General features: G+C 41.4%; 1 protein-coding gene across 3 annotated transcripts in view; it reads right to left on the bottom strand.

Moving 5' to 3' along the window:
• Positions 1–3,451: 3,451 nt before the first annotated feature.
• CCNYL1 (cyclin Y like 1) overlaps positions 3,452–19,616 on the bottom strand; it is a 36,526-nt gene continuing 20,361 nt past the window's right edge. Inside the window, exons 5-10 of one of the 3 annotated variants that reach the window (XM_045480973.1) lie at positions 17,442–17,477; positions 15,144–15,195; positions 13,946–14,065; positions 10,073–10,143; positions 6,667–6,829; positions 3,452–5,483 (exon numbers count right to left, since the gene is read on the bottom strand). In XM_045480973.1, coding sequence (XP_045336929.1) covers positions 5,367–5,483; positions 6,667–6,829; positions 10,073–10,143; positions 13,946–14,065; positions 15,144–15,195; positions 17,442–17,477 — 559 coding nt within the window. In that variant the 3' untranslated portion in view covers positions 3,452–5,366. Of the gene's footprint in view, positions 5,484–6,666; positions 6,830–10,072; positions 10,240–13,945; positions 14,066–15,143; positions 15,196–17,441; positions 17,478–19,616 lie in introns of all 3 variants that reach the window. The other 2 variants (XM_045480972.1, XM_045480975.1) reach the window with 2 other exon arrangements.

Raw genomic sequence — 19,616 nt, 5'->3', positions numbered from 1 at the left:
CAAAACGAAGAAGTCAACACTGGCACGTTACCATTAACTCCAGACTTCATTTGGATCTCACCAGATTTTCCGCTAATGTTCTTTATCTATTCCAGGATCCAATACAGGATTCCACATTGCATTTAGAGAAGCTTCGTTTTTCATAGGCACTTTCAGCTGATGAGAGGTAGGTGGTCTGGGGACCGTATCCTGGGAAATAATAGAGCAAGTAAAGGACCGAGCAATCGCCCCATCCTCACACTGGGAAGACGAAGCAGTTTTGAAGAACAAGGGGGAGATGTAGACGGCTGGTGTTAAAAAGGTGGAAGGGAATCCCATCCATGAGACGAGGAGGGTTACGTCAGGAAGTGAGGGGCCCGTTCCTAATGCCAGCTGAAATGAGTCTTGGAGCTGGAAGGTGGGGATGCTACCTGGAGTGAGGAGATCCATCTTGGGTTGGGAGCAGGTCAGGGGAGTCAACAAAGGCAGTGTGTGGGGAGCTGCTTTGGGGAACCCAGGGAGGGCTCCGGTGGGTGACTGTAGGAGCTTACAAGGGGCCGGTTCAGCCTGGGAGCCCCATAGTCCTGTATTTTCTGGAACCTGATGAAAATGCTTTAGAAATAGGTCACAGTAGTAACTGACATCACGCACTACCACACTGGGCACTAGCAGAGGTGGAGCGGGGAGATGGTCTTGTTGAGGGAGGACCCTCACCAGCGGCGGGAGGTGCACACACTGAAGCTCTGCCTTGGAAGACTCTCCCCCCACAGTGAGATCAGAGGGGCCCCGTCTGGGTGCCAGAAGACAAGGTTAGTAGAACTGAGAAGGGTAAGAGGAGGAAGGAATAGATGTTTTAAGAAAGAGCTAGCAGAGTGACTTTCGGTCTTGAAGTAGATGCTATGGAAACCTTCCTGAGGACTTTAGGTCCGGAGGCAATCACTGAATTTCTCTACCCCCCTCAGAGGACGTGGTTCCCTCCGCAGCAGTTCCCATCATTACCACCTAACCTGTTGCCTCTTAAAAGAACGTTAACCTTCTTTCATTTGATTTGAGATTCCTCATTTCTGTACTATTTCACTTAGTTCTTTCTGTACCCTATAAATGCTAAACCACAGATATTCTTAAAATTTGTATCCTATTAAGTACGTGTTGGCTCATGTGCCAAACCCATTAAAGACAGGGTAGTGGAAACTGCCTCAGAAACCAAACCGACCGCACCCGTGTACCTCAGGAACAGGCCTTGCCGAAGGGTTCCCAGATCTGCTTTCTTGCCGGCACAGTGTCTGGCCAACCAGGTCAGTACGTGGCTAAGACTTCAGGCAATCAGGTCCTTAACTTGCTAGATGCTGCGTGTAATCTAGATTCTGCATAGAAACGAGCACTTACCTGGGAGTGGCTGCCGAGCGCTTTTCCAGGCAGCTCCACACTCCAGGATGCAGCCTCTGGTTGAGGGAACAGCTGTAGTCGTTTTACGTGTGACTAGAGAGAAGTTTCGGTGATGAAGGACCAATTTAGCTAACTTCTATGCTGTAGCTAAACTTTTCCAAAAAACATTGTATAACCTGAATACAGAGGGAATTATTTTCCTGTGAATACTGGCTTCAGCATGTTTTTCCTTTAAATCAAGTAGTATTTATACATACAGGAAAACTAAACCAAGAGATGAACCTCACACTGTTACAAAACCAAGATTAAGTGGTGTTGGATTTCAGTAATGTATGAGCATATGGGGCACATTCAGCGTAAATGTCAAAGAAAAGGTCGTGATGGAATCCGATACAGCAGGGAGAGTTTCTCTTTAACCAGAAGCACTGGGCCCGAAGAATCTTAGAATGAACCATATGAAACTGCTGATAGGCAAGCATTTTTTTTTTTTTTTTTTACCTCCAGAGATGGCAATTTCATTTGGTTCAAACATAGATTTCAGACCTTTGTCTTTTCCTTGTAAAGGAAAGAATAAAGGCTCAGTTCACAATATATCAGAGTTAAAATTTCACTGAGAAAAACTAAAATTGAAGATAAATGAGATGAGACGGTTCGATACAACCCTTCTCTTCTCTCTCAGGGAGCAACTGTCAGAGAACCTACCAGCTTTCAGTGATGTTTATTATCTTTACCCTAAGTTGACTTGACTTCTCCTTTATCACAATGGCTATATTGCCACCTAGAATTAAAACCAAAGGGGAAAGAGTAATTTGTGGTTCTCCTGCCACCAACTTGTTCTTGAAGCTAGTCTTACAGTGTTCCTCCCCCGCCAGACTTTAACATCTGACCCCTCGTGTCAGCATTTCTGCTTAGTGGCTGGCATAGTAAAGGGGAGACAGTCTTAACAGTGTTTTGAGACAGAATTCCCTTTTAAATGAAATCAGATCATTTATCGTCACCAGTTTCTCAAGAACAAAGTGATTAGCTGATGATGTGACCTTCGGTAATGAATGAAGGTGGAAGAGAATACGGCCAGACTCTCAGTTTACTGAGCATTGCTCGAGTGGACAGGGTCTTAGTTTTTAACTTTTTTTTTTTTTTTTAATTGAGAGACAGAGCATGAGCATGGGGCAGAGAGAGGGGGAGACACAGAAACCGAAGCAGGCTCCAGGCTCTGAGCTGTCAGCACAGAGCCCCACGCGGGGCTCAAACTCAAACCGTGAGATCATGACCTAAGCCGAAGTTGGAGGCTTAACCGACTGAGCCACCCAGGTGCCGCAGGGTCTTAGTTTTAAAGACACCTTATGGAGATTTGGCATATTTCTCACTGAAATGTTAAGTTTGAAGATAGCATATTAAAGTCAAAATATGTGGGTGGTTTTTCTTTTTATAGCAATGTTCCTGTGCTTCCATTTTCTTTTTTGTTTTTTTAAGTTTTTATTTGAGAGAAACAGCACGTGAGTGGGGGAGGGACAGAGAGAAAGGGAGAGAGAGAATCCCAAGATTCTGCTGATAGTACAGAGCCTGACAGGGGGCTCACTCTCATGAACTGTGAGATCGTGACCTGAGCTGAAACCACGAGTAGGACACTCGACCAACTGAGGCACCCAGGCTCCCCTTTCCAACCAGCCTCCAGGTTTTCAAAACTGCTGGAGATCCTCATATAGCTCACATTCTGATTCTACAGTATTCCTGTAATTCCTTTCTCTCTGGTATATTCTACCGAAACTCTCAGTGTGCTTTTTTCCCTCTTGGCACAATAATGAACCGTTGAAAGATGCCATCTACTGCACTGTGCCTCTGAGCCAATGGCCAGAGGTTTTAAATGTACCAAAACCAATGGCCAGTGGTTTTAAATGTACCAAACTACCTGCAGGTCCAAAAGAGCAGAAGCCAAAGAAATACATGACTATATTGGAACCAGAGGCAAGGATCAAACCCATCACGAATGGTCAGTTTGAAAATGCTTTAAGACCCTACTATTAGAGCTGACTGAAAGCATTTCAGTTAGAATACTATGTGAACTGAATGTTACACACTAGCCATATTTTAATTAAAATAGAGTTTATTAGCTTTTCTTTTAATATAAACATGAGGAAGAAAAACCACATACGTTGTAGCATTCTTTTCAAAATAAGACTGTAATCAATACTTGAATCTCCAAGCTCCGAACTCCACAAAACATTTTTTTGAGGTGGTAGATTGTAATATTTTATATACTGTTATTTATCATTTATGTCTCTGTCCTTTAAAAATGATGGAACCTGCAGCACTCAATAGAATATGAAGCCTTGCTATACTGAGAGAAAGTATTCCTGGCCCAGAAATGCTGTGTTTACAGGCAAAATTCCTAGGATTACATTTGAGAAGGTAGGAGAAAGATCTCACGTGGTTAAGAACACGAATCTTTTTTTTCTTTTCTTTTTTTTTTTTTTTAACATTTCAAGTTTAGGTGACATCATTACCAATGGCCTTGAAGATTGATTTCTTAACTCCCTGCCCTTTAAAGCCTGAGGTGAGGGTTCCTCTTAAATAGCAGGACTTGAAAGGAGACATCTCCAGCCAGGTTAACACGCAGGATAGAAAAGCGGTTTCCTATCCCCTACTTTCATATCACTACTATTAGAGTCCAATTCCTTTCAGTTTATTACATGTGAATTACCATTGCTCTTCATAATCCTTACCAAATCTAGAAAAAAGAAACTCAGGTGATCAAAGCAGGTAAACGGCACAGCCCTGCAAAGGACTACTTTCAAAGGGGAGGGCGTGTCTATGAAGGTACAAGGTATCTTTAAAGTCTTAGTGCAACTTTAAGCTTTGATACCTGTGGAAGTATAAATGCTACAAACTGACAAAACACCATTTAAAAGTTTAGGTATTTCTTGTAAACTTAACTAGTTTTGTAAATTCTAAACATTAAACTTCTAATTTTAATTTTTTGCTTCAGCCAATGTTTGCCATCTTCAAGAGGGGCTGAAACAAAAAATTAAAATTAAAAGCTTAATATTTAAAATTTACAAAACTACAGAAGTTTACTAGAAATGTAATTAAACTTTCAAGGGATATTTTGTAAGTCTGTGGCATTTATACTTCAGCAGGGCCCTGGAGGGCCCAAGCACACCATATTTAAGCTGAAAGTTGCAATAAGATTTTCAGGACACCTTCTATTTCACTACCTGCCTGTTACCACTGGACCACCATGTTGGTTGGAATTATGAAAATATATTTTAATACACGCATTTAACAAAGAGGAAAATCGTCAGAAAATGAGAAGCACCATTATAGTTCACAAGAAATGCAGCGTGGACCCAATAGAAGTAGATAATCGATAACGTACTTTCTCTTGTTTATGATCCCAAACATACTAATAATGCTAATAAGTAGTGCTTGCAAAGAATCTGAACAAGTGTTATTGGGCAGCTTTTTGGTTGAAACTGATTGCCAATAACGACCAGCAGCTTCAATGGTAAAGTAGGGAGGAAGAACCCTTCGATACCTCACGACGCTACAGTCTGTTCCTAAGTGGCTTTATGAGTTGTTAGGAGTCCCATGTTTTAATGGTAATACTGCATTGATTCTAAAGAAATATGCAGCAATGTGAGGGAGGGGCAAGAAAAATAGAAAAACATAAAAGTTATGTAGTTAGTGTCTTGTCTAAAAATTTTAAAACCTCACTTAGCTCACAGCTATAAGCCTACATAGTAAGCAAATATCTGTGTGTGGGTTGGAGCTTTTGCTTTGGAGTGGTTTTTGTAACTCTGTTTACATTAAAAAGGACAAACGAGTGTGTTGCATTGACAAGTTCCATTCTTTCCTATGAGCATAATCCTTGCGGTCCACGAGTCTCTTGACTTTCTTTTAGATGAAAATACTAACTTTGCTGGTTTTTGAGCAGGAGAGGTGGTATTTCTCCAGTCCTTGTAGGTGAGGGGTTTGTGATGTTACAACCCCTCCTTCCTCCCTTAAGAGAGGATGGCATTAGAGCGCTGAATACCAATGAAATTATCAGCGCTGAAAGACCTTCTCATAGCAGCTCTGCACAAGTCTTTGTATTTGTCTTCACACAATCTGGAAATGGCCTGGAAAGTCAAACAGAACACAAGAACAATTTAAAAACAAAAAACCTTAAAAAAAAAAGCATCATTGGTAAGCCACACAGCCACACTCCTCCAGATACTTCACAGTTACTGCTACCTTGGAGAGCTGGGGTCTATGCTCCCAGATTCTGGGGATGCTCCTTCCTGCCAATTCACGAAGGTAAAATCCTTAAGAGGCTATGATTGATCCTTGGGGCAAAGAAGAATTTAAAAACTGGGTTCCAAAGATGTGAAACGTATTGTGACAGGCTCCTAATAGCACCACACTTGCTCCTTCAACATAATGAACGTGGACCTGGGCAAAAATCAGCATTTTCTCAGCTAGTCAACGTCTTTCCAGTCTGCAGTGATTATCACATACTCTCAGCAAATTTTCCCAGGGCAGACACGTGCTGGACTTGATTGGAAGGTAGGAGGTCTAACGCCTGACGTGCCAAAGAGGGCTGTTTCACTTGCATATCAACCAGGGCAGAAAATACCTGATTGCAAAGTGCCACCCAAGGTACCCCCAAAAGTGTCCACTGTAAATGTGTTTGAAATTTCAGTTGTGACTACTTCTGCTGTACGCTCACCAACAGTCATAAGGCATATGTGCTACTTTGTCTCCGGTATGTTACCGTTTCCATTAAAAGCCCTACACCAGTACTGGAAACACGAAACACGCGATACACAGTCTAAGTACAGGTCTCTCAGATGAGCCACTAATGCTATGTTTAATAAACTCATGGGATTGAACTGTGCTATCTATAGAAAACACCAGCATGAATTTGCAAACCGAGTAAAAGACAGTTAAGAGCAGTGAGTCGATTATGTATGTAGACATGATTAGGGATACAACCATACATTATTCACGAATGGTTATATGGAAGGGTAGAGGTTCAAATGGATCAAATGGAAAACCATTAAGAACAGGTTAAATCTGATTTAAGATATTCTGAATTATGGTCACAGAAGAGATACCTACATACTTCTTTAAAATGATGTGAGGTCTTTATATAAATCATAAAAGACACCGGAAAAATGCTGCCAAAGGGTTAATAAGCTCTTCGATGTGTTTATTGAAAAGATTTCCGTTTTGCGAATCACTGCTGAATAAGATTTAGCCACAGACGTGGGTTTTTTGGTGGCTGACAGAAAAGCCTGACTGATGACTTCACAGCCTTACCTCTAGGTTCTGTGCTCTTTCTTTGCTAAGAGGAGCAAACAGAAAATTCAAGTTGTTGTCATCTGCTAAGGAGCGAAGGTCAAAGTAGTATTTGGCATAAACACTGGCAGGAACATTAATATTAAACTGAAGTAGCTCCAAAAAATGCCTTTCCATCTCATTCCTGGGGGAAGAGACAAAACCAACACAGGACAATTTTAGTCAACTGGGCTATCTTCAAAACTATCATTCTGAGCTACTAGGAGAGCTCTAAATTCTGTTTTGAAACAATAAAGGCTCCCTGGCTGGATTAATACACTAATGCTCCAACAAGGTACAGCTATTTGTGGTCCTTTCTGCATCCCAGCACTTTGAGTTTGGGACAAGGGGGAAGAGGTTATGGCCCTCTTATGCACTCCTGCTGCTGACTCAGGGGCTCATTCTTCAGAGTTCCATTAGTGCAGCTGTACGATTCATGCTCCACGCTCACTCACAAGGCCCCACTATAGTGATCAGATGAAAGGAGTGATGTGTGCTGTTTATTAGCTCTGAAGAACTTGCAGACATTTTCACCGGGCCGATAACAGGAAGGGGCTTATTGAAGTAGAGACACGCCAACAAAAGGAGTGGGCACATCACCACGGCAACAAATGGATCCATCGAGAGCCACTGCTATTATCTCTGAGGGGGAAAAACTCTTGAAGCAATAAGGATTCATCTCAAATAAATAAATAAATAAATAAGCTACATTCGATGGAAAAGGGAATCCCCTCCCCCAGTGCATGGGACTATGCCAAAGGGCATTCATAAATGTAAGTTTCTGTTCACCTTAGTCTTACTAGGGCAAGAGATTGTCACTATGACAGGACAGGATGTACTTTTTAAACTCTGACAGGCAGAATGATCAAAGAGATGTCATGGCTAGACAACTCACTTTACGATAGGACCTCTGATAGAGCACTGGACTCCAACAGCATGTCTCATATTGGGAATGCAACCCCAAGATGTGTCACCACCCCCTGTCAGAACAGAGTGTGAACACAGCCGCCTGGGGCGAGTTCAATAAAACAGGAAAGGAAAGTGTTGGGAGCAGTCCTCTGCTACACGTGACTTTACAGGTTCCTTGCCAAATATTTAATAAATTAAAAATTTACCATGTTCACAGTAATCCTTTTAGAGAAATACATAAAAATGGCAAATACCTGAAAAAACGCAAGAGGCTAATTTTATAACCTATTTGGTTTCTCGGTTTTAATATTTTAATCCACTGGACAGATCGATAAATGCCTGATGCTCTCCTGTATGGAGAACATTCAGAATATGAACAGAAGAGATGAGGTGCTCGTTTGTTGAATTTTAAACCCAATCGAACCTACTTCCAAATTTAATTTCCTGTTCATATGGCTGCAAGTCTATAGAAATGTAAATCAGATAATGTTTTGATAATGAGCTAATCAGGACTTAATTTACTACAGGAATAAATGCACTTCACTATCCCTTTTATATTTCCTCCACTAATACATTTTAATTGTGTAGAAATACAGTACTTCATAGGATTAACATGTCTATAATCAAGGTTTAATCACCGAAGAAAAGCATTATGCCTATAGGATATGCGTCTTCTGGGTTGTGTTTTAAATAGCTAGATGGCTGAATAGCACACCATTTACGGGCACAGCAAATTTTCTGAAGAGCAGCTGCTCAGTTTAACTTACTCTTTTGAAGGGAATATATTCTAAAGCGTGGATGCTAGAAAGTGCGAAGAAAAAGTGGATAGACAGCGATTTTTCAATTGAGACTCAAAATGAGACCATTACACATTGAAGGCAACAGCAGGGGGACAACACAAATGTGTATTAAACACTTCGTTGTGATACTTTCCAGTTTCCAAAGACCGTAAACAAAACAACCTATTATAAACATAGCTCCTGGTGCTTCTCTGATCGTGTAAAAAACTTGTTTACAACGAGTCTTCCTGTGGCTAGACACTGCCACCACTGCTCCTGGAACTCGCTCTTACGAGCTTCCACACTTCCCAGCGGGCTCTGATGTTCTCACTGGAATCAGAGGCCCAGCCAGCTTCAACACGGGTTCTCAGCTGCCGCCACGGCAGGGCTAGTGTTCAGGACTACACGTTTTTCTTCCTTTAAGGGACCAGAGCTTGAAGACTGACAACAGTGGTGATCAAAGTCTCTTTAGCTTCTGCAACTTCCCAAACCACTTTTATTCATTTCAAATCCATTATTTGCCATTACACCATTTTGCTACTGGGGCCGCAAGCAGTATGTCCACACCCACTCCGTCCACGCTGTTTTCAAAAGCCATTCTGACTGCTACCGACAATGACTGGTCCCTTCTGCTAGTCAGAAGTACCCTCACTTCAGCTGTAAATATGCACTTTGGTAATTCTGAATGACGATCTTATCTAGAACAACAGGGAAAGGTAACAAAAACAAACTTGCCACTGCCTGCCAAGATCTTAATCTTCCTATGCTGTTCTGTATAATCAAGACATGTTCTTCCACATCTTCTCCAATGCCACCCACAAAGACATGTTCACTCTCAGGGGGGCACTCCGAGAGTCTACTGCGAATCCCTCTGTGGCTCATTCTGCCTACCATCCTCGGGGCCCTTCACAAAAGCCAGGGTGGCCAAATCGAAAGCCCTCGTTGAGTTTGGCATTTCACTCCCATGTTCACATGTCATCTGTGGGGGGCACCCTCAGGATTAATCGAAAGTCCCACGAGGCACTACTGTGGTTGCTGAGTGCCCCCGAGACTCTTCAATGGGATGGGCAGCGCGTGATGTCCCAGGGATGCCAGAGAAACAGGAGCTCCCTAACTTCTCAGAGCTATTTTTAAACAGGAGCAATACACCTAGGAGGGGAGGAGGCAGAAGAACAGGGATCTGAAACCTTCATACATGTGGCTACTTTTGTACCATGGTTTCTGTAACAACAGAACTTGAGATAAAAAGGAAAGACCAGCAAAAGCTGAGTCAGGGTGAGGTATAACCTCTCTATAGTCTAGAGACCCTAAGGCCTTAACAGTGGCCAAACATTTATCTCAAAGGCCAGACATATGCCTCTTAAAGATGGGCTGGAACGCGTAGGCAGCTTGAAGAAAGCCGTGAAGATATGTATTGTACTGTGTTGATAGTAAGCCCGTAAAATGTATGCCAAAAACCACCAGAAAAATACACTTCAATTTACCAAGGAGATTATTACAAGTAACACATCAAGACCTATCAATTAATGATGGGGAAATATGAATTGTTATACCATAGCCAGATAGTATGTAATTTTAATGCCTATTGCAGTTGTCTGCACAACGTAACCTTTAAAAATATTCTTAAAATGTAAACTTTACCGGAGCAAAGGAGGCACTGAAAAATGGTTAGAAAGTTCACCAAAACCTTACAAACTCACATGTCCTCAACTGTAATGTCCTTGAGGATCTGGCAGTAGTCCACATTCCATACAGCCTGATCGTCCCAAACCTTGGAGGCAAGAAGAATGGCTCCCAAAACAATTCTTTTCCAGTTAGTGGGACAAATGTCGATCTCAGCATAAGTTAAAAGCCTTTCTAAGTAAACCTGCAAAAGTAGAGCACTGGTCTTTCATTTTAGTTCAGTTTAAGTGCTGTGATAAGAACTGTTAGGAATGACAGATTTCATCTGTTTTTGACATGCCTTTTAGTCTTAGGTTCTACAAAGACTTTGCTCCGCCAGCCAAAGCCAGAGGCCAGGTCACAGTTGTAGGTCGGATACTTGTTGCCTACTCTGCCCCTGCGGATTTCCAGCCCAGTTTTGGTCACAGGAATGACTGGACGCCTCAGCAAAGGGCATCCTGAAGACAGGCACTGGGCTATTAACCTTCCCATTCATAAAGGGAAAAGATTCAGTACAACCGATTGTAGATTCAAGCCGTTCAATAAGCCTGATGGCCTACCATGTGCTGTGTACCAAAGCTGGCTGGTGGTTACATGGTAATGTACAAATACTTGAATATGTAAAACCCTGGTGATACTGAGCACTTGTTTGCCTTCCCCTTTTCACAAGCAGTCCTGTGGCGGCATGAGCCTGGAGATAAAAACTGGTGGTCAAGAGAGCCTCCCAGTGGCTGCTGCGTGGCACAGCAGGACAGGAAGTAGCAACAGGTGTGCCTGGGCCAGTCTTTCCAACTGTCGAGTAATCCCCTATTTAGTGTCTGTTACGGGAACATAGGCGCATACAAAGGACAGTCCTCCTGGCCCCTCTCCTTCACATCTCTATTATCCCTTCGTGATAATTCACCCTGTCTTACACAACCTACAGCGTACTCAATTCTGTTGGTTTTAAAGGGCTCACAGCTGCCAGGTTCTAGATCACTGGGGCTTCTCTAAAGCCGCCTATGAGGTGATTTCATGATTTCTTTTACTGTGTATCAAATGCCCAGTCTGCAAAGACCAGGGTGGAGTGAGCAGCTGAGTAGAGATTACAGAGCTAAGCTAGGATTCGTTACTTCAAAGGGTGCTCTGAAGAAGAAGGGTGCCATCTGACAAGAAGAAAAGTCCAATTTTAGAGTTATGTTTACTGTCTGAAGGTTGTCAGATTGCCAGCTCAGATTTGCAATATTGTCCAAACTCAACTGTGTTTTCAAAAACAAGTGGTTCTTGAACACTACATGTTCTTAGTGAAATCCTGCTCCCGACCCCCAAAACCCAGCATTCTCAGGTGTCCTAAGAACGACCCTTGCTTACAACAAGGTTCACTCTCTACTTTACGGGAATAATGAGAGGCATGTGTAGGACACTGGCAATGTCTTGATTTCCTATCACCTTCCCTGGCAAACTTGGAACCTGCCCAATCATTCATGCCCCCGGCTCTACAGTGTCAGTGGAAGGGAGGTTTCTTCTCACTGAAGTGAACTCTTTTTTCCGTGATCCCATCTCACAATTCCCTCTTCTTGAAGAATGTTTCCCTCTTTGCCAGAGATTTCCCCCAATGTGAATGTATTTACATTGCCCCCAGCCTAACCTGCCCTTCCCCGCCCCCCAGCACAAAGCTTCCTTCAGTTTTGCTCATGGGAAAATGCCCCCTGCTGGCTTCTCATCTCCCATTGTCTTAACCCTGGGCAGTATGCCCCCCTGCCCCTGTCACTCAGGAGGTTACTGGTGCTTTCACACACAGAAACCAGAGCTCTTCACCCCAACTGTCTACTCCCTCAGCCTTGCCCAATAACCCAAAGGGTACTGCCATTCACCTACTTGCTGGGGCCCAAACCTCCCTTAAGTTAATCCTGCTCCAATCCATTGGCAATTTTTGTTATCTCTACCCTCATTGGTAATCTGGCTGATTTCTATTCTATTTGTCACTCCTCAGCTGTATCACTGTCACAGCCTCCTGACCTCTCTGCCTCCACACTGACTATCGCTACAGTCTATTCTCCCCAGAGCAGCCAGGACAGCCTCTTAAATTAAGAGCACTTCATACCCCTGGGGGATGATCTGCTGAAGGCTTCCCACCAAACAAATAACCATTTACCTTCTTCCCACAGCCTGTAAGCCTTAAGACCCCATGAGATACGGCACTGCCCCTCTGTGACCTCATCTCCCATGTTCTTCCCCTCACTCCTCACTCTGACCAGTGGACACTTGCTGTTCCCTGAACACGCAAGATGTGTTCCCATCTCAGAGTCTTGCTCATCATCTTCCCCAGTTTAGTTTGGTCACGGTTCAAGCGCTACTTCTTTAAAGAGGCTGTTCCGATCAGTCTAATATGGCAACTCCTCCAATCACTGCACCCTGCTTTCTCTTGGTTATTTACCACTGCCTGAAATGTTTAGGTTAACACTCAGTTGAAAAAAACACACACTTCTCTCTTCCTCACTGGAATATAAACCATATAAAAGGCAAGACCTTTATTCAACCTGTTGTCTCCTCTACCTCCAACACTGGGAATAGTGACGAGGTATCCAGTGGGTATGGAATGAGCAACTGATTGGCAGCTTTTGGCATCTGGACCACGCTCTCCTTGAACTGAACCTCTCATCTTGGCATCTCTTTTATTATTCTCTCCTGGTCCTACCACTATTATTCTCTCTCCTATCACTCTAGCCGCTCCTCTGAGGACCTGTCCCTTATATGTTGTTAGTCCTTCCAGGTCTAGCTTCTATCCACTTTTTAGTCTATACTTTTCTCTACTACTCTTAATTCCCTACCTGTACAGCTCAGGTTTATGCTCGATTCCATCTATTCCAGTGATGACCAGGCAAGATCACTCTGCTGTCTCACGGTAATGTCACACTTAACCTAACACAGAATTCCCCTTCTTCCATTCCAGATATTCTCCTTCCTGCATCACCTGGCTCTTCAGATGCAAGTACCACTGCTGCCCCTCCCCAGCATGGGCTAAGCACTCCAAATGGTTTATAGTTCAATGAAAAGGCCTGTCTGATTGAGTGCCCACAGAGGGGTCTCTCTTCAAAAGCGTAAGCCTCCTCTCCTGAATTCTAACTGGATAGGAAGGGAGTGCAGGCATTGACCTAAGTATTCTTTCCCTACAGACCATGCGGGTAAGCCTCCACTATAGGTCTGCTGTAGGGAGCAGTAAAAATAATCCCAACCACCTCTCACTTAAATAGAGTTTATTTTTCAAATGATAAAATCTTATCACAGGAATTTGTATGAAGAACACAAAGGTCCCTTACACAGCTGTAGCTTTGCAGGCTGACTAACAAAGCCTTTCTGAGTCCTTCTGGCACTATAACCCTGGGCAACTTCACAGGCAGGCACGAGAGGACACCAGGGATGGATTAACACCCATCGTCCAAGGAACAGAGAACTGAAGGCAATAGTTCTCAATCAGGACCCACGTCAGAACTGTCTGGGGAATACTGAAATAATCTGGGACTCAGCTGAGACCTACATTGAATGAGTGCCTGCCTGTGGACCAGATGGTTTTGTGACTGCCCCCATCCTACCCACGCCCACCAGCACATCCTCTGTGTGTGAACATGTGTGTGCTGTGTGTGCATCTGTGTCCTGAGGTATGGAGGGAGAAACCAGAAATCGCTCCTGCTGCCTTTAATAGCAATTGTTTTGTGATGAGAAAAGCAATGGCAACATTTTAAAGAATAATGATTATTCTCAAACTCAAATTATATTAAACTCGAATGTGTATATGTGACTTTCAATAGGTTTCTCCTAATACATTTCTGATGATCATTTCAGGAACCTACTTTTATGTGAAAACCAGGACCATACCCTGTGCGCAAGATAGAAATTTCTAAAGATGCTTTAGGAAAGAAGAAATATCTTACCAAAGTTACTATTGCACATTCGGCTGTTAGCTGTGCAGCACTGAAAAGAGTACGAACAAATCTGTAAATAAATTTGTGTTCAGGATCATGCTTAAAGTACTCCTCTGGAACTTTTTCTCGCTGAAAGAAGAAGAAAATGCAGTGTAAATATCTGTCAAAGAAAAATACCTAAGTGGCCGTAATATAGCAGTCTTTACTTGTGCCCACGTGCCCCTTAGAGTAATTTTGATTGCGTGACATGTCTTTCAGTCTTTTGAATATAAACAATGGGATCTTAAAATACCACAGTGATTCAATACTCACCACCATTCATTAAAGAAAAATACAGGCACGACCTTGGAAAATCTGTTATGTGTTCCTTCCTACTTTCCCCCCACAGCAATCTAACCAAATGCAAACTATTTTTAGGCTCAAAAGTCTGGTTGTTCAGACAAGTCATACTTCTCTGCAGTCAACTTTGAAACACCATTTTCAGTTTCCTGTAACCACAAGGCACTAAGTGTGTGCTGACCTATGCAACAGTCACCAGCCACCTGTGGCCGTAGAGCACCTGAGAAAGTGACTTTTAAAACTGTTATTTTAAGTGATTTAAAATTTAAGTAGTCTTCTAATTTTCTTCACAGAGATCATAACATACTCATTAGGTTTATTTATAAATATATACAGTCTGATGTTACTGAAGATTAGCTTTTTTTTTTTTTTTTTTTTAAACGTTTATTTTTGGGACAGAGAGAGACAGAGCATGAACGGGGGAGGGGCAGAGAGAGAGGGAGACACAGAATCGGAAACAGGCTCCAGGCTCTGAGCCATCAGCCCAGAGCCCGACGCGGGGCTCGAACTCACGGACCGCGAGATCGTGACCTGGCTGAAGTCGGACGCTTAACCGACTGCGCCACCCAGGCGCCCCGAAGATTAGCTTTTAAAAAGGTCTATTTTCTGTTATTTGGGTACGTTTACTCACTTTGGCTCACTAATTAGACAAAGCAGCAAATCCGTTCTTACTCTTTCATATCCCTTCTACAACATTCCTTTTGTAAAATGATGACACAACATGGGGTAGGGAAGAAGACTAAAGATGAGTCTGACTTCAAGCTGGAGCGAGTAATTTTCTTTTAGCAATTAATATCAAATCGAATCAGCATGAAATAAACACAACTGCATGAGAGAAAAATACAACTTCAATAAAACTGACACTTACTGTGAGTGGATGTGATCTCTCATCAAAAATATCCAAGGATCTATTTGCATCTCTATAAAATAAGAATGCATTTAAAAAATTAATTCAGGAATTAATATCTTAGTAATATATCTGCTGGGAGTAGAGAGGGGAGTGGAAGAAGCTTAACCTTCAACAAAGCAAACAGTTTTATAAACTCTTTTGTATTCTGGCCGTAAGAGGGTTTCCTGACCTCTTTTTACTCAACACATCAAGTTCTGTGAAATCTTTCCTACAATGACCAGCCCAAGCCAGAGTTGCCTTTAACACCGACTTTCCCTAGCCGGCAATGCTACTGAAGCCAATATATTTTCACTTCTCTAACCACACACTGGAACACAGAAAAACATTTCATAAAGCCGTAGTGGTGGGCAATAAAGTCTTCAGAATTTTAATAAATGTGAATATGAAATTCATGGTTTTCCCTGTGTTTTCCCTCTCTGTAGTTCTCTATATTACACATTCGTATCACGTATTTCTTCTTGTCTCTCTTAAATAATTTGAGTTAAAAATGTAATCTTCTTCTTAATTTTCAAAGTCTTTCTGTTTAAAAGTTCACCACACTAATACATTGCGCTCATTTAAACAGTGGTTCTCCAAGTGTGGTCTACAGGTCTCTAGGGTTCCCCTTTTCAGAGACCCAGGAAGTCAGAACCGAGGGAAATATTAAAGACATTACTCGCTCATACACTTTTGACGTCTGCAGTGATTGTATAAAAAAATAAAAGGGAGTAAAACTGCTGGGTTCTGAGCATGAATCAAGGCAGTGGTAGCCAACTGTACCTAGTCATTCTAGTCTTCACTGCCACTTGCAGTTGAAAAAAAATTCTGCTGTACTTAAGAACATCTTTGGTAAAGCAGGAAAATTTAACAGTTATTGAGCCTTGACCCTTCTAATATTCTGAATAAGCAGAAAGTATATATGAAACACTTCCGCATACTGGAAGATAGTTAAGGAAAAGCACTTGCGACTTAGTTGTGAGCCGAACAAGCCGCTTTTTTCATAGAGCACCATCTTTATTTGAAAGTGCAACTGATAGTCATTCTCTTAAAAATGAACAAAATGAGGGGCGCCTGGCTGACTCAGTCGGTAGAGCACGTGACTCTTGATCGCAGGGTCGTGAACTCAAGTCTCATGTTGGGCATAGAGTTTACTTTAAAATAAAAATTTTTTAAATTTTTTTAAATTAAAGTGAGCCTGAAACTTCAAGGAAATAACTAAAGTATTTGTTGCCAATGATAAAATTCAGGCTATCAAGCTAAAAAAATCAGGACTTTGGAAAACTTGTACCTTTCAATGGGAGCTTCAGCTACTGTGAGCTTGACAGCTTCTCAATACCTAAAACACTTTTCTGGTAAGACTGCTGGTCTTTTTTTTGTTAGTATCACTAACAAAAGTGAGATTTTGATACTGTATAAAGAAATGTGAACTAGTACTTTCCAACTGATCAGTGCATATTATTATAAAATCACATACATGTAAAAGATCCATTCAGTGTGCAAGACAGATAGATCAATGTATTAACAGAGTACAAGTTCACGGACAGGATTTAAAATTCTGTTACAATTTAAGAAACTAGCCCTTGTGGACTTTCGGTGCAGCATCATAGAACATCCACGGTTATCTGAAGGCTTTAAAAGCACACCTTTGTCCAACTATGTATCTGAAAGAGGCCAGCTCTTCTTCATAGTGTTTCTCCAAAACAAATCACTGAAGACAGACAGGGTATGAGAATGAGCTGCCTTCTATTAAGCCAGATATTAAAGAGATTTGCAAAGCTGTAAATCAGTGACATACTTTTCACTCTCTTGTTGTGGATAATAGCTACTTTTTAATAAAAGATATGATTTCTGTTAACACTGGGCTTCCCAATCGGGGATGATTTTGTTCGCCAGGGGACATTTGGCCAGGTCTGGAGACACAATGTGGAGGGAGGGAGAGGGTGCTACTGGCATCTAGTCAGCTGAGGCCAGGGATACTGCTAAACATCCTATAATATGCAGGCCAATCCCCCCACACAAAGAATCATCTAGCTCAAAATTCCAATAGTGCCATAAAAACCATGTTTTAACATACAGTGGATTTAATTTTTTAATTCTCAAATTTAATTTCTAATATAGTAAATATAGCCCACAGGAACAAATACTCTTTGGGTCTCAATATTGTAATAAAAGCACTCTATAAGTTTACTCTAATGATATCTATAGTTGTTACCTAACACTAAACTTGATATTTAGCAAATTAGCTGGAATAACAAGACAGGTTTGAAAAGAGCTCACCTGTTCTTTATGTGGTAGTATATTGCTAAGGTCACACTGTGGAGGGAAAAAGAAAACTGTAACAATTGATTTTACCATGTTAGGCATGAAGACATTTTCTTAAGAGGGGTTGGGAGGGAGAGAGGATCTTCCCAGAGGTCTAGTGGCCCTGAAATGCTCTAATTCAGAGCAGTTTATATGGGCACTTTCCCCCCTTGTTTTAGTTCGTTGGCTTTGGCAAAAATAGGAGGACCAAGCTGCTAGGTAATATGCTGTTAGAAGACAAGTTTTGGCTGATAATTACAAATTATAAATTTATTACATATATTCCCTGTCATTTGTCCTTCTACCCACAGAATCTTTCCTCCTGTACAAGTTTTATCGTTTCTACACATGCTTAAATTTAAGCCATAAGGTAGTTTTTGTATTAAAAAAAAAAAAAAAAAAAAAAAGGTTAGGCCCTGCATTTCAGTTGATTTAGTTCACTATCCACCAACCCACCCATTTTCCATTATTTCCCTAAGAGTAAATTAAAGTGTTCTGTACCAAATAAAATCATTTAAAATCACTTTTGCATAATTAGAAAATTTAATGGCAAGTGTAAGTACCCACAAAATCGATGATAGGTCTAGCTGTCCCGACATAAGCGGTATTAACAATGCAGCATCATACTACACAGTATAGTATTTAATGACAGGTATTTCCAAATTACTTTGAATAAAATATTAACGAACAGATAGATAGAAGTCTCTCAGACACTCTTTAAATCACTAGTCCTAAGTTATTCAGATGTTTTGTATTAGGCAACAAAGGGGTTCTCCTGGTTAAGTTATATGCTTCCCTTTACCCTCAAAGCATCTAAAATGAAGCTCAAAACAACTGAGGGAAGGCAAATCTGAATTTTAACTAGGTCTGTTGGGTGAGCACTTGTAAAAAGGCCTATAACGTTATTAGCATCAAAGATGGATACTTCTATAGTGCTTCAAACAGTTTCAACTTCAATTTGATTTTAAGATCACAGAATTCAAAGTTCTATGATGAAAAGGACCACTAAACCTTACGTAGCATTTAATGAAACAACCCATTTTACCAATAAGGAACCAAGGCTTAAAACTGACTTGCCCAAAGCCCCACAGATGGTCAGAAGCAGTTCTCATTCTCCTACACTCTAACCAGGCAGTGGTTCCCCAAGCTTGCTGCACACTAGGATCACCTGAGGAGCTTTAAAAACTGCCTGGCTTCCACCTCAAGATGTTCTGATTTAATTGGCATTGGGTAGGACTTGGGCATCAGACGGGTGTTTAAAGGTCCCTAGGTGATTGCAATGTGCAACAAAATCTGGGAATGAATGAATCATCCAGAATGCTTTTGTCCATATAATTATGCCCCCTATCCTGCCTCAGCCTATCAAAAGGGTTGTGAGAGTGTGGTGGGGGAGGGGAAAATGCATGTATTTGGAAACACAGATCTTGAAAAAAGTTGTGTGATTCTAATAGTCCCCCTCCCCACTGAGAACAATGCCCTACCCCAATGTAAACATTTTTCAAAATCATTCCTAAAAGCCACTTTGCCCTATTAATTTTCTCAGTAAACCTTTATTTCACCAATAATGATTGCACTGAATTCATATTTTTGAAACTTAGAGCAAATTAAACTTAATGTACTTCCACAAATTAGACTAAGTTGGGAGAAACAAGTATGAAACCTACTTGTCTGAGCAAGATTAATCTTTAAAACCAGTTTTGAATTATATACTAAAACATTAGAATCTTTTGAACTCAAAAGCTGGGGACTCTAGCCAAAGTAAAGTGTTCTTTTACACGTGGGTTTAGTGTCTTGGCTGAATAAAAACATTCAGTGATCACTTGTTAGGTGCAAAAACTCAGGATTTTAGACTTTTGGGGCTCAGGTTTTGCTGAAACACAATTTAATCTCAACTACTGTTATTTATAAGGGAGAGAGGAAAGTTACATTTTTGTGATTGTGAACCTGCTGTCTGTAATTAAAGTAGAAGTTACTAATAATTTAAGTAGCTGAAAAAGCTTGGTATGTTAGAAAAAAAATAAGTTAAAAGCTAACTGTTTTGAAGACTGAAAAATAAAAGTAAAGATGAGAATATTAATATTTTGAAGTAGTGTTTCCATACTGTGTTCTGGAAAATCCACACTCCTGTCTCAAAGAGACATTAATAAATGT

This window comes from Leopardus geoffroyi, chromosome C1, assembly GCF_018350155.1.
Source record: "Leopardus geoffroyi isolate Oge1 chromosome C1, O.geoffroyi_Oge1_pat1.0, whole genome shotgun sequence".
Classification (NCBI taxonomy): domain Eukaryota; kingdom Metazoa; phylum Chordata; class Mammalia; order Carnivora; family Felidae; genus Leopardus; species Leopardus geoffroyi.
Note: the sequence above shows the minus strand (reverse complement) of the source record. Positions and strands in the feature narration are given on the sequence as shown.